General features: G+C 44.7%; 1 protein-coding gene across 3 annotated transcripts in view; it reads left to right on the top strand.

Moving 5' to 3' along the window:
• Positions 1-3457: 3457 nt before the first annotated feature.
• The window catches only part of PTPN9 (protein tyrosine phosphatase non-receptor type 9), a 41352-nt gene continuing 30905 nt past the window's right edge, over positions 3458-13904 (top strand). For 2 of the 3 annotated variants that reach the window (XM_067534651.1, XM_067534653.1), the window contains exon 1: positions 3582-4679. In XM_067534651.1, the coding sequence (XP_067390752.1) occupies positions 4569-4679 (111 nt within the window). In that variant the 5' untranslated portion in view covers positions 3582-4568. Of the gene's footprint in view, positions 3553-3581; positions 4680-13904 lie in introns of those variants that run through there. The other variant, XM_067534652.1, reaches the window with a different exon arrangement.

Genomic DNA, 13904 nt, shown 5'->3' with positions numbered 1-13904 from the left:
TGAAAACTCAGCATGAAAGAGAATGTTGACCTACTATCCTCCTCCATTCACACTCACATAGGAAATCACACCTTGGATGTGTGAATGAATTTAGTTATTAACATGTGGTTTGGATATGCTACAGATTTCTTCCAATTGCTATTTATTTTTACTTTGTGAAACAACTGGGGCAAGGGTACCTGAACTCCCCCCTTCCCCACCCACTGAGGGATGGAGAAAATATATTAGGCAATAACTATCCTAAGACCTGCTATAGCTTAAACCAGTGACAGGTGCGGTTTGTAAAAAAGGAAATATAGCTGCTGTTGCTCTCTGCAAATCTCAGATTCTGATGGCAAAATTCAACTCGTTGGAGGAAATTGGTGAAAAGAGTCACACTGGAAACGTGGGCCTCTATTGCATCTGAAAAGCACCCTGATTAAAGTACTAATTTAATTATTCATCCAGGAATACAAATCTAAGGCTAAGCATCTCTGGTAGCTTTGGGGAAGGGAAAGCTGCAGCTCTGATTACTGTCTTCTGTGTTGGCCTTCACAGAGCTTTCCAAGGTCCTCCAGCAAGGCGGGGAGTTAATCGGTATAAAATACAAAGGGCTTTTTCTCTGATAGAAGGGAGAAATCAAGCTGTCTTTATATGTTTTAAAGGATCCCTTACAAATAGTGCTTCACTGTTCTGCTTTAAAAAGATGAGCGGGCTCCAGGAGTAAATCTTTACATTTCAATTAACGCTGAAAATGAAAGGGTGTGTTGGGGGGAGAAGGTGTTAAACAAAAGTCGCTGGCTGCAAAGCATTCTGTTTTCATAACTCATACCTGGTGTGTGTGATGCTGATACCGGAGTGCGCTCCACTCTGTTCCAGGTGGAACAAGCAGCTGCCTTAGCTCTTTGGACCTGCAAGTAGCAATGTAAGTTACAGCCAGGTGCAACAGGAGCATGCTGAGGCAGTGACAAGGAGATAGCTGGGCAAGGGGGGGGACAGCTTGTGCAGATGTAGTGTAAAAGCCCAGTAGAGCAGAGCTAGTCAGAGCGTGGCCCGTGGGTTTCTAGAGATGTGGCCTAGAGGTGTGCTCATCTTTAGTGTGGATATGTGGCCTACAATCAAGCCCCAATTCAGAGCACTGTACGCTGGCAGGATCTTCAGCCTCCACAGGCCTCACTTCCATGTAAAAGAGGGAGATAGCTGCACTGTGCTCCATTTCCCTGCAAGTTATATACAAACCCGCCGGTTGCAGGCAAGTTGCCAGTACAGCCCTTGTCAGCAGAACAAAATGTCCACCCGTGCCACAGCCACTGAGGCCGGTGGGGGAACAGCTTTCTGACTGAGCAGGCATGGTTGTAGTACCCGGATGTGCCCCCAGAGGCAGTGTGCAGTGACTGGAGCATGAAAAGAGCTGAATCAAAGCTCTGAAGGCATTTTCTAAAAGCCCTTTTGCAGCGGCTGTTCCACTAGCAGCAGCTGCTGTTCAGCCACACAGCTGTCCGCCCAGACTTTTAAATGCCTGTTGTTGAGGTGTAGTTAGATCTGGTTAATGGATCTGGAAGAGTTCTGACCACCCTTCCGTTCTCTGGAAATGGGACCTGAAAGTTTGTTGTTGTGACATGGTGAAATAGTATGGAAAAAAATGGAGACCGCTGACTTAGTTCTTGTTCCCCTAAAAGGGAATCCATCTATCTATCATTCTAGATGTGAATATTGTGTATGTCAGTGTGGTAACTCATGCAGTGTTAGTGAACAAGAGAGGAGAATCTTTGCTTCTCTCCATCAACCCCTAAGCCAGGGAGAAATGTAGTAGGTAAATATTTATTTTTATTTCATACCTAAGTGACCGCCTCCCATCAGAACATGCTACAATGATGAGGGGTTTCTGAACTCTTTGACCACTGCTTGTTATGGATCCTTGTCTGACAGGCAACTGACCAGGTGTGTCACACTGACACAAAAGTGCAAGTGCCAGAGAGGCTAATGTAATATACAGCACAAATCACCATTAAGGGTCATTGGTGAGCAAGGCATTATAAATTTAGAAGACAAGGCCCATGCTCTGAGAAGCTGAACATCTAAGACAGCTTTTATTAATTTGTACTGCAGTAGCTCCCAGAAGCCCTAGTTGTGGACTAGAACTCCATTGTGCTAGGTGCTGTACAAACAGAACAAAAGGGTGGTCCCTGATCCAAAGAGTCTACAGTTTAAATAAAGACAATAAATGACAGTGGACTATGGTAAAAAGGAAGTGGGAAGAGAGAAATGTAAACAGTGGGAAAGAACTAAAGTTTAGCTCTTGTAAGCGCAATACTTTTCAAGGACAACAGTCTATATATCTGCATTATCTCCATAATGACCAGATACCAGAGTTGATAATAGTGGATTAGTAGAAGCTCTCTGATCCCTGGTGAGGGGTCATCCTGCAGGGATGTGCAGATCCCCGGCTCTGGGCCATGTCAGATCTTGAACTGCTGATACCACAGTAGTCCAGCCTAAACATCTCTTTGTGACCGTACTGGAGAGCTTAGCAAGGCATTTGAAAAAAAAGGCAAGTTCATTCTGGAAGAAAATTTGGACCAGAGGAAAACAGAGGGGGAGATTTATTTTAAAAAACTGTAGTTAAATCCAGATCAGATTACAGGAAACAGCCACAAAGCAGGGATCTGAAGTTGAGATCAAATGAGCTAGCTCTTTGGGCCGAGTGTGAATTTTCCCTGCTCAGCAGTTTTTTAGTTTCTCATGACCTTCCGCTCTTTCTTTCTTTCTCAAAAGTCACTTTTCCACATCTGTTCAGCTCCAGGGAGGCTAGGAAAGGTGGGAGCTCTAGTGTAGATAAGGTAGCAACATCCACTGCCATTTTAACTATCATGTCATGTAGACCTGCTCTGTTTTAGGCAAAATGGTGGTTGAAACACCAGTGGCTATTGAACTGTTGTTTACCCCACCTACTGCTCCCAGTGCTGCTATCACAGATAGAGCTACACCGGCAGGAATAAGAGCGGGATTTAAAAAAAAAAAAAAAAGCTTGAGCAGACATGAGCAAGGAAGCCCTTTAATCCTATGCCATTTACCTCCACACCCATTGTTAGGGTTACTTGAAGGAAAACACATAATTGTAAAGCAGGGTAGATTTCCCCCCTCAGTCTTTTGTTCTGCCTGCTCTCTAGTCTTATACCATGCTCATCACCGCAGCATCTGAGCACCTATTGTAGTTCCCTTCTGCCCTTCTTTGTCTGCATGTTGGTTATTTGTGTCCCACTCAGGCAGCTGGATCCCCTCAGGCAGATCTTTCCACCAGTGATCTGCAGGAGCCCCATCTGCATTAACCTGATTGCTGGATCCAGGCCTTAGATTGTATGGGCTAGATTTGGCAAACAGCTGTGCCCATAGTGTGCCAGGCACTTTACAAGCAGATAAGAAAACAAAGTTCATTCGGGGAGCAAGTGTGCTGTTTTCTTACCTAGCTCTAATGTGTGTGATAGACTAGGAATGCTATCCAGAGAATTCACACCTCAGCTGAGTCACTTACAGACAATGGAGGAGGGATTCTTGACCTAATGGATGTCACAGGTGTGCAGAAGTTCTCTTGCAACAGGATGACTTCTAAATATCCTCTGTTGCATGAATCTGTCTCTTTCTCCCTCCCTTGTTTAGATTCCTCTTTCACTCCCCTCCATCTCCCTGGCTGCCCCGATGGATAGTTTCCTGTTTCTCCTTCCTATGGAGGAATGCCTCTCTTCCTTCCCCCTCCTCTCTCTGCTATGCAGATCTCTCTCCCTGGGTTTGATTCCTCTCCCTGCTGTCCTCTGCTGTTTGTGAATGAGACTCAGTTTCTGAATGGAGTTGCTGGGGGCTCTGGCTGGCTCATCAGGGGAAGCAGTATTGGTCACCAGAAGGGGAGGGGGACGGGTTGTCTTCGCTTCCTCCCTCCCTCTAGTCTCTCTCTGCTGCTTTTGAGGAATAAGAACTGCTGCGAGACAGACGAGAGAGAGATGGAGGCTGCAGGAAAGAGCTTCAGTCTGTAAAAGGAAAAGACCAATAAAGAGAGGGGAATTGATGGTCTTCGACTAACTACGTTCAGGAAGCAACAGCAGGGGGATCTTGCAAAAGCAGAGAAGAAAAAAAGGCAGGCAGGCGGATTGAGCTACACTCTGGAGAAACTGCAAGCAGATCTTGGGGGAGGACTGAAACTTCCAGAGCAGATTTTTTAACGCTGCTTCTGTGTGCAATTTTCTGTAACCTGTAAGAGATTTGATGAAACCGAGGAAGAAATAAAAGAGCCCGACGTTTGCAAGGAACCCAAGGGAGAATCGTTGCAATTTAAAAGGGGACAAAACTGAACTTTTAACTTTTTTTTTTTCGTTCAAGTTGCAGCAGCTTTTAGGGGGAAGGGGTCACGTTCACCTCTTCCCCTTCCACGCTGCAAGAGAGAGAATAATGGGTGCTCGCCGGGCGCTCGGGAGCCGCGTTCCCAGCTGAGTGGTCGCGGGGTCCCTGACTGGGAGGGAGGCCGGCCGCCCCCGGCGGGGTGTTTGCCGGGGGGTGGGGGAAGGGGCCGGTTTGCTGGCTCGGAGTCAGGCTGGTCGATGTTTGGAAGCCCTGGTTTAAACACTCCGAAGAAGCAGCCGCCGCCGCCTCACCCGTTTGCAAGCAACAGCAGCAGGATGGCCGCAGAACTGAGCCCGGAGGAGGAGCAGGTAAAGCCGAGCCGTACCCCCAAAGCAGGGCGACCACGGCGCGGCTGGGTGGGCGGGCCTGCGCTGATCCGAACGGGGGGATCCGGGGAGGGGCGAGCGGCAGCAGGACAATGGGGGGAGGCCGCACACTGCTCCCCCTCCCGGTTTGCCCTCTGAGCCCTAGGGAGATGGGGGTGCTTGCGGGGGGGGCCGGGCGCCTCGAGGGGTAGATGAGTGCCCCCTACTTTCGCTACCTCACCCTTATTCCTCCCGCCGTCTTGAACTGGGGGAGGGCTCCCCCAGCGCTTCCGATTGGGAGAGGGGTCGTGGTGGGGGGGTCCCCATCGCCTGGCCTCCCCGCTCCCTTCCGCGGCGGCCCCGGGGTGCCTCCTCCAGGACGAGAATTATCCCGCCCCCCATGGGAAGCAATGGGGGGCACCTCGATTTGGGGCTGGGGGGCTCTCGGGTGGGCGGGGAGGAGGCAGTGTGGGGATGGGCTGGAGGAGCCGCGGCCTAGTCCCCGGCCCGGCGGCTGGGCCCCATGGGGACCCCCAGCGCCCCCACCCCATAGGTCTCCCCGCAGGGGGCCCCGCCCTGCCCTTGGGTGGGCTGCAGGGCGAGGGTTGGGGGGGTCCCCTTGTTCCGGTGGCAGCCGCCGCCCAGGGGCCCGAAGGGCAAAAACAATCGGGACCATCCGCAGTCCCCAGGCCATCCGTGGTGCATGGCGTGTGTGTGGGGGTGTTGGGGGGTCATGCCCGCCGCCAGGGGCTGCTGTAGGAGGGCTCAACCCCCAGCCAGACGGGGGGAGGGACATCATTGTGGGACCCGGCGGGGGGGGGGGGGGGAAGCCTAGGGTGTTGCTGGTGTCTGATCTGCGCCGCTTTCCACTTTTATCCCCAGTCCTGGACCCCACCCCAAAAAATCACCCCGGCCTTTTTATTTTTTTGAGTGGGGCAGGGACGTGAAACTGAAGATTGTGCAGAGAAGTACCCCCCCCCCCCTTTCCCGTAGTGTTTTAGGAAGCGAGGCGGGCGGGCGGGCGAGAAAAAGTCTCAACTCTCCCCTAGGCTGTGTGTCCTCAGCTGCTCCAGGGGCTGTTGGTGCTACTCAGTAAGCTCTGCCTCCGGACTCCTGGCCCAGTCAGCTCCCGAGAGATCCCGCAGGGCAGCTCATGCTTCCTGGACCTGCCACTGCCTCAGTGTGTGACCTTGGGAGGGAGTGGCTTTGCCTTGGTGCCTCAGTTTCCCCATCTGTAAAAATGCAGCTTTCTACCTCGCTGGGATGCTGCGAGCCTTACTGGATATTTGGGACGTTGTCTCTCCCCCCCGCTAATGTGCTGTGGAAGTGGTATGCGGGGATGGCGGGGGATTATCACCTGGCCCATGTCAAACGGGTGCCACCCCCTTTTCCTGTTTTGCCCTCTTAATTTCACTCTCTCCATCTCTGGATTTAAAATTTTATGCTTCCCACGCCCCATTCCTGCCCGTGACGTTTGTATCTTCCTGTCACTGGATTGCATCATTGCAGGAGGATGTTGCATACTTATAAATATAGGAACTGCGCTGTGAATTTTATGGGGGATGGGGTTTTAATCTCATCCTGGTTAGCTGGGGGAAGGTGGGCAAAACTGGTGGATATGGGTAGTTCTGCTATTCAGGCCAGCCCTGATTTTCCCATGTTCCGGTGCTCTTTAAAGATGAGAACACTTCTAGTCTGTATCTTTAACACTTCTATGTCTACAGTTCTGCCTGCTGCACCTGGCTCTCTCCCCTTCCCGTATCCTTGCCCCCTTTCATTGTTCCCATTCTTCTCTGCTACCTTTGCTTTGTCACAGCAGTACTTCTTTCTGCCCCAGCTTAGATCAGTGTCCACTGAGGAATCCAGAGTGGTCCTGAGTCCAGCCAAGGAAATATCTCTATCTGCTATTCTTGTGAGTGAGGAAAGGGAAATGCAGCTTCCATCATGGAAATATAGACCAGATCTGCTTGTTTTGAAGCTGTATAAAATCCAGGGCTCTGCCAGGTTCTGTTTTCAGTAGAAATAAAGCCCAGTGCCCTGCACTTGTAGTTATCTCTGTGCAAGCAGGCTGAGCCCCATCGAAGTCAAGGGCTGGGTCCACATGGGCATTCGTTGCAGGACCACTGGTCATTACAACATTGTCAGCCTTGGCAACTGACTTCTGTATGAGATCAGTTTACAACAGGGTAGCTAGGTTTCAAACAATGGGGAAAGGGGGCCTGGATTATTATTTTTTTTAAAAGATACTTATACTTTGCTTTATATTTTCAAAGTGACTTTAATAAATCAATCCTCATAACACCCCCATGAAGTAGAAATTGTAATCTCCATTTTACAGCTAGAGAAATTGAGGCACAGAATGTTTGATTGACTTGGCTCAAGGCCGCAGGAATCAATGTAAGAGCTGGGACTGGAACTCAGGAGTTCCTCCTAGCTCCATGCACTCACCACAACTTTCTCTCTCCATATAGGTAACAAGAGTAGTAATGTGTAGTATAATGAAATCTAAGGTGAGGTTACTCAGATCCATCTCATGCTTCAGGATAAGTAAGATTTTCCTTGCAGGAGTCAGGTAGGAATTAATTCACCTTGTCACATCATTGCACAACTCGTCAGGGACATTATGCTTTTTTGGTCTCCTTCTGAATTCTTAATTAGTGCCTCCTGTCTCAGACAGAGTGCCAGACTTGAAAATTCTATGGCCAGACTTGAAACACTAGTGCTTCAATCTGATGTGGCAAATCTTTTGTTCAAAGTCGTCATTCCAAGGCCAGAAGAGAGCGTTATGATCATCTAATCTGAGCTCCTGTATAACACAGGCCAGAGAACTTTCCCTAAATAATTCCTGGAAGAGCAGATCTTTCAGAAAAACCATCCAATCTTAATTTAAAAATGGTCAGTGATGGAGAATCCACCATGACCCTTGGTAAATTGTCCCAATGGTTAATAACCCTCATGTCTTACTCCTCCACTGTCTCTGAGTTCCTTGATGGTTCACCTGTCTAAACTTCATACTCTCTTAAAATATCTTGAACTGCTCTACCAATAAAGATGATTCTTGGGTTATTATCAGTAAAGAAACTGAAGTAGAGATAGCTCTTGCGTAAATCAGAAGAGAATGATAATAGATTTATTTTTGTTAACATCAAACTCTGCTGTTGCAGAGGAAGCCTGGTTTGCACGAAAGTTATGGGTAAATTCCTTTGTCCCAATGTCTCAGGGGAGACATCCAAAATGTTTGGTTACTAATGTTGCATTGAGGAAGCAGAAACAAATTCGGTATTTATGGCTCAAAAATCCGAGCAGAGTCCTTTGGGGGAAAAGAATTAACGGTTCTTCCGAAGGAATTTTTTTTTTCCCCAGTTTTGACCTTGATAGTTTGTCTCAAGATTTTACGCTAAAAATGCATTATGCTCGTTAATTTATGTGCAATGATCTATAGATGCTGTTTAGGCTACACTAGAAATGCTGGATAGTGTTACACTGCGTCCCATTTATGTGAGGGCAGACTGAGAGAATGGATATTACCATTTTGATTTACCCCAGGATTTCCTCCTTCAGTCTCCTGTTAGTTTGGAAGGATTCTAGTCTTCCAAGTCACCCAAAGCAAGCAATAGGAACTGTTTATATGACCTGCACCAGCTTTTAGTTCTTTCCCAATGTTGCTGCTATTCTGAAGGTATAAATCAGTATGTGGGGACAAAACATTCTTCTCTTTTTACTCCTGAAAAATAAATGGCCACTGTGGTCAAATGGGGGTGACATGGCACACTGGAAGACATAGTAATTGCAAAGAATTGTTTAGTCAGTAAAGACTGGAGATGTGAGGTCTTGTCCACTAACATAATGTTGATGGACCAGAAGTGCTAAATCCATTTAATTGTTCAGGAATTATATCCTGATGTAATTTGGACAGAATAAAATGATCTCCCAACTTTTTGCTGAGAAGATAGTCAGGTTGAAAATGGTGGGCTGATGGGCCAGGGCTGTAGTGTTCAGTAGCACAAGAGTGAGGGAGTGCAGTGTTTTGAGAGCTAAATGCTATCCTCTTCCAATAAACTAGGGATGTCTGACATAACCACATAAAAGGCATGCAGTGATTAAAAAATTATATGGACAGTTTCACTTAGAGCGATATTGTCAACTTAAAAAGTGAAACTTATTTCTGAAAATATTCCCTGCTACTGGGAGTAATGTTTACGGCCTGATCCTGCAAAAACTTAAGCACATGCTTAATTTTAAATATGTAAGTAAGCCCAATTGACTTCAGCAGGACTAAGAGCGCTTAAAGTAAAGCATGTGCATTAGTAGGGGCATTGCCAGCAGCTCAAGGGAAGTAATTATTCCCCTTTATTCGGCACTGGTGAGCCTCATTTGGAGTACTATGTCCAGTTTTGGGCCCCCCACTACAGAAAGGATGTGGACAAATTGGAGAGAGTCCAGCGGAGGGCAACAAAAATTATTAGGGGGCTGGAGCACATGACTTATGAGGAGAGGCTGAGGAAACTAGGCTTATTTAGTCTGCAAAAGAGAAGAATGAGGGGGGATTTGATAGCAGCCTTTAACTACCTGAAAGGGGGTTCCAGGGAGGATGGAACTAGGCTGTTCTCATTGATAGTAGATGACAGAACTGGGAGCAATGGTCTTAAATTGCAGATGGGGGGAGATCTAGGTTATATATTAGGGGGAAAAAAATTCACTAGGAGGGTGACGAAGCACTGGAATGGGTTACCTAGGGAGGTGGTGGAATCTCCATCCTTAGAGGTTTTAAGGCCCGGCTTGACAAAGCCCTGGCTGGGATGATTTAGTTGAGGTTGGTCCTGCTTTGAGCAGGGGGCTGGACTAGATGACCTCCTGAGGTCCCTTCCAACCCTAATCTTCTGTGATTCTGTGTGCATAAATCTTTGCAAGATTGGAGCCTAAAATGATGATGATGATTTAAAGCGTTTAGCAACAGGAATGATTTTTTTTCTCTGTTGTCATTTGTTTACTTAGTGAATTTGAGCACTTTGATGCATACTTAGTTTTTACTATTTCCCCTGTGTGATCAGCTTCCCCGTTTGTACAGGTCTTTCACACAGTAACAGGGAAGAGACAAAGTCTTAGGGATTTTCTGGAGCACTCAGTGTTGTCCTGACTCTGCTCTCAGTGAAGGCAATGAGAGTTTTACCATTAGTGAGTGGATCAGTCAAGCTGGTGCTTGCTGACCACTTTGAAAATCCTACCCCTGGCTAATGTTAAAACATAACTGCAACCACAACAGTTGACAGGAGGATAGAGGGTGGGGGAGATCTGAAATGACTTTACTTCCTATTTAGACATTGATTAGCTTTCAAGGTAACGTGTCCCTTTAAAAATCTAGAGGAGGGGGCAGTTTATACATACAAGAACACACCTGCAGGCATATTACTTTGTGCTGTGAACCTGTCACATCTCACCAGCTAAACAGGGTCAGCTTTATTTAGTTAGCACTTGGATGAGATGTCCTAAGAAACATCCATGTGGTGTCTAAAGTGGTGTTGATTAGTAGGTGGTATTTTTTTTCCCTCTGAGTCATTTCAGAACTAGTGTTCTGGCATTATGCTTCTGGAGGTGTCACTTCACAGATGAGAGTTAAAACCTGACAGCTTGTGGTCACTGGAGTTCTTGGGGTACCTCTCACAAGAGTGGGGAAGTTAACTTCAGTGGTCTGGCCCAACTGACTGATTACATTCTGCTGACCTAAATAACTCCTGGAATTGCAGTAGAATTTATTGTTCATTTCCTCTTCTAAACTAATGTGTAGTTATTCATTCAACTGAAAAATTGCTCTATTTCACCCCAGAAGTGAACAATTCACTTTATTTACCAGGGTTTTTTTTGGAGGAACAGTGTAGGGAAAAATGGTTTCTCTTCTGTCATACTGTTTGTTGATTATCTCGTGAGCCTATCAGTGATGTATGGCCCTGTAACATAAGACCTGACTGCAATGTGTAAAAAATGGGCACACTTACAAGTACTACTTACATTTCAACTTTGGATTCCCTGATTCTTGTGCCATTAAAATGTCAACACGAACATGTTTTGGATGTAATCTTCTGTTGAGAAGAGCATGCGGTGGAATGCTCTTTCCAAGCATGTCTCTGCAAAGCCACAACCTTCTTATCATTCAGATTTCTTCCCCCATCCCCAGTCCCCCAAACTTCACATCTGCTCTGATGGATGCAAGGAATTAGTCAGTTAATTTGAAGTGCAGCTGGGGAGCAGCTTAGCAATGGCAGGGATGGAGGAGGAAAGATGAGCTTGTTTTGTGTGTGCTTGTCATTACCCAGACTTCTCTGCATATATGTTGCATCCTGTTGCCCCAGTCATTAATTCCATCTCTCTTAGATATATGGACCCTCATCAGCATAATATCTGAGTGCCTGACAATCTTTAATGTATGTATCCTCACTACACCTTTGTGAGATGGGAAACTGAGGCACAAAGAAACTAAGTGCCATTCCTGGGGTCACACAGGAAGTCTGCAGAAAAGCAGGAAATTGAATCCAGATCTTCTGAGGCCCAGGCTAAAACTTTAACCACTGGAACATCTTTCCTCTCTTTGTTTAACTCTCTGATTGTCTATCTGCTGGGACAGGAACTCTGGCTTTCTGTGTGTTCTTGCCCCAAAATAGATCAAAATCAATTTTTTTTTAAAATACAAACATTTTTTTTAGGATTTAAATTAAATACACTTTTCCTTAAAAGGTAAACGTATTTAAAATTATGACAACCTATGTTAAAGCCTAAACTTACTTTAATTTAAAGTTATTTTAATAGATTATACTAACAAAATTTAACCAGTGCAAGTTTGCTGCCAGAATTTTAAAGAAAGTCAAACCACTGAATTGGTGGAAATCATTGCCTAAGCACCCGGAACCAGCGTTTGTTGAAGGGCTCAAACAGCTTTGACAGCATATCTTTTTCTGTAGTTGCAGAGAATATTTTTTTCATTTCAGTTTATTCAGCTATTTCCAGTCAATGAGTAGTTCATTCAAAGTTGAGAAAGCAATTGGAAGCCAGTAAAGCAAAAAAGCTTGTTTTCTTCTTCTAATCTATGAATAAAAATGAGGTAGGAGGAGGAGGTCTGGTTCTAAGATCTTGAAGGACATGGTGACCAGAAACAATAAGTTCAGTTCACTAACTACGGGTAATACTTCCTTTGTTTAATAAATGGGTTAGTTTTAAATGCGAAACGTGTTTTGATTAACTTACATTTTCTTTTGTTTCCAGTATAATTGAGATAATTTTCTTTAATAAAAAAATCCATTAAAAAATGCTGGTTTTGTGTATTTTGAGTTGAATTCAAATTTCCATCCAAATGCAGCTTGACACAAATCACAAGTAAAAAAAAAAAAAATTAATAATCTAGTAAATAAGAAATGAATCAGCCACCATTTTCTAACATAATAAAAATGTAATAATTAAGAATCTGACTAAATGTAAGTAAAGCTATATAATTGCTTAAATAAATATGTATGAATATTTTATATCTTTCTGGTTATCAAAAAGAAGTACCAGATGTAGTGTAAAGTAAAGGCTGAATTTAGTTGCAAATCACCATGTTTTTAATGGTTCTCAACCATGAGAATGAACTGTTCTTTAGGAAAATAATTCAAAAGTGCAAATGCAAAACAAAGATTAAAATCAGTTTTAAATTAAGGATTCCTGTGCTTGCTGATTTAAATCATGATTAAAATGGGTGATTTAAATCAGTCCTCCCTAGTCTGTCCCACAGCACCTGCTACCTGTTGGGAGCTTCCACCACATGAATAGCAATGTCAGTAATTATTACACTTCAAAAATTCTCATCTGTTTCTATTTGAATGTTTGGGCATCAAGTGGCCAAGTGAATTATTGGATTTTAAATGGTAATATAGCAGGCTAATAATAGAAGACTCCATCCGCATGATAGAGGTCACTTGCTCCAGGTGAGTGATGGAGAATGATAATCACATAGCAACATCTCTCCTGGAGATGATGTCAACAATTTATTTAAAATTGTTTTATTTCTTAGTTTTTATTTTAATATGACTGTAATCCAGGTGCTAGTTTAGATCAATGGTCAGGGTATCTGAGGCTTGTAATACTCAGGAGTAAATGTCTGAATTGTTTATATCGCAAAACATGAAACAATTTAGGTCTTTAAATAAAAGCTGTATGTGTTTTCCTCATAATTCCCTCCCCAAAGTGCTCAGCTGTAGGATAAGCCCTAAAAAGTGGGTGTTTTGGGAAGTTCTGAGACAGTGAAAATGAAGCCTTAAGAGCAAATGGGCTGCATAAACCCTAAGGAGAAATAAATGCAAACATGTGTTAATGCAAAGCTAAGGTTGCAAACGTGCAGTGAAAAAGTCAGGAAACACAAAAGTCCTTTTAGCCATTTCCTCATCCGTGTTTTTGAAAATAGGCCAGGTTTTCAAATGCTGGCCTTCACGGTTTGCATCCATAAATAATTGCTGGTAAAGCTTGAGGCCTGCAATTATCTGTGGCCACAATTTCCCTCACTTGGACATCTAAGTACCTGATCTGCAGTGCTACGGGGTCTACAGCTCCAACCCTGCAACTGACTGTGCATGGGAGACTCTGGAAAGATCCCCCAGCCTACAGGATTTAAAATTGTGCCCAGAAAATTGCATTCACAAAAAGGGAGGCCCAGTTAAGGCATGATTGCGTAAAAAGCTCTCTCTGTATTAAGGTATTAAATTAATAGCTTCCCTTGTAATCCAAATTTCCGCAAGTACAGCATGGGTGAATTAACTTTACCCTTAAGTGCATTTCCTCACTGATAAAAAAAGCACATTCCCATCATTGCTTTAAGTTGTGTGTCTTGCATTTAATTCCCTTGTTTAAAAATAAAAAACAGCCGTAGCACTATGGACTTGTGCAAAATAGAACGGCACAGCTCCATACATTCCAGTAACCTGTGCACGCTTGTGCATGGAAAGTTATACTGATAAAAAGTGAGGCATGAATTCAAAGTACTGTGGTGATAACTGCATAATTCCCCAGCTGCATGCTCTTATTCTGGCATAAGAGCAGCTATTGCGAGTTTATTTTATGTCAGTGGGGAAGCAGTTTAAATTAAGCCAAAAAAAGCCACTTCTGACTCCGGAATACAAGTGTTCATATGTGGAGTTGTATTGGTTTAACTACACTGGCATGATTATACTGGCATAACTGGAAAAATTTCCTGTGGCTACAAGCCCT

Source organism: Emydura macquarii, unplaced genomic scaffold (genome assembly GCF_026122565.2).
Source record: "Emydura macquarii macquarii isolate MOO-44397 ecotype Brisbane River unplaced genomic scaffold, CSIRO-AGI_Emac_v2 contig_3451, whole genome shotgun sequence".
NCBI lineage: Eukaryota > Metazoa > Chordata > Testudines > Chelidae > Emydura > Emydura macquarii.
The sequence above is the reverse complement of the archived record's forward strand: the minus strand, read 5'-3'. Positions and strand labels throughout refer to the sequence as shown.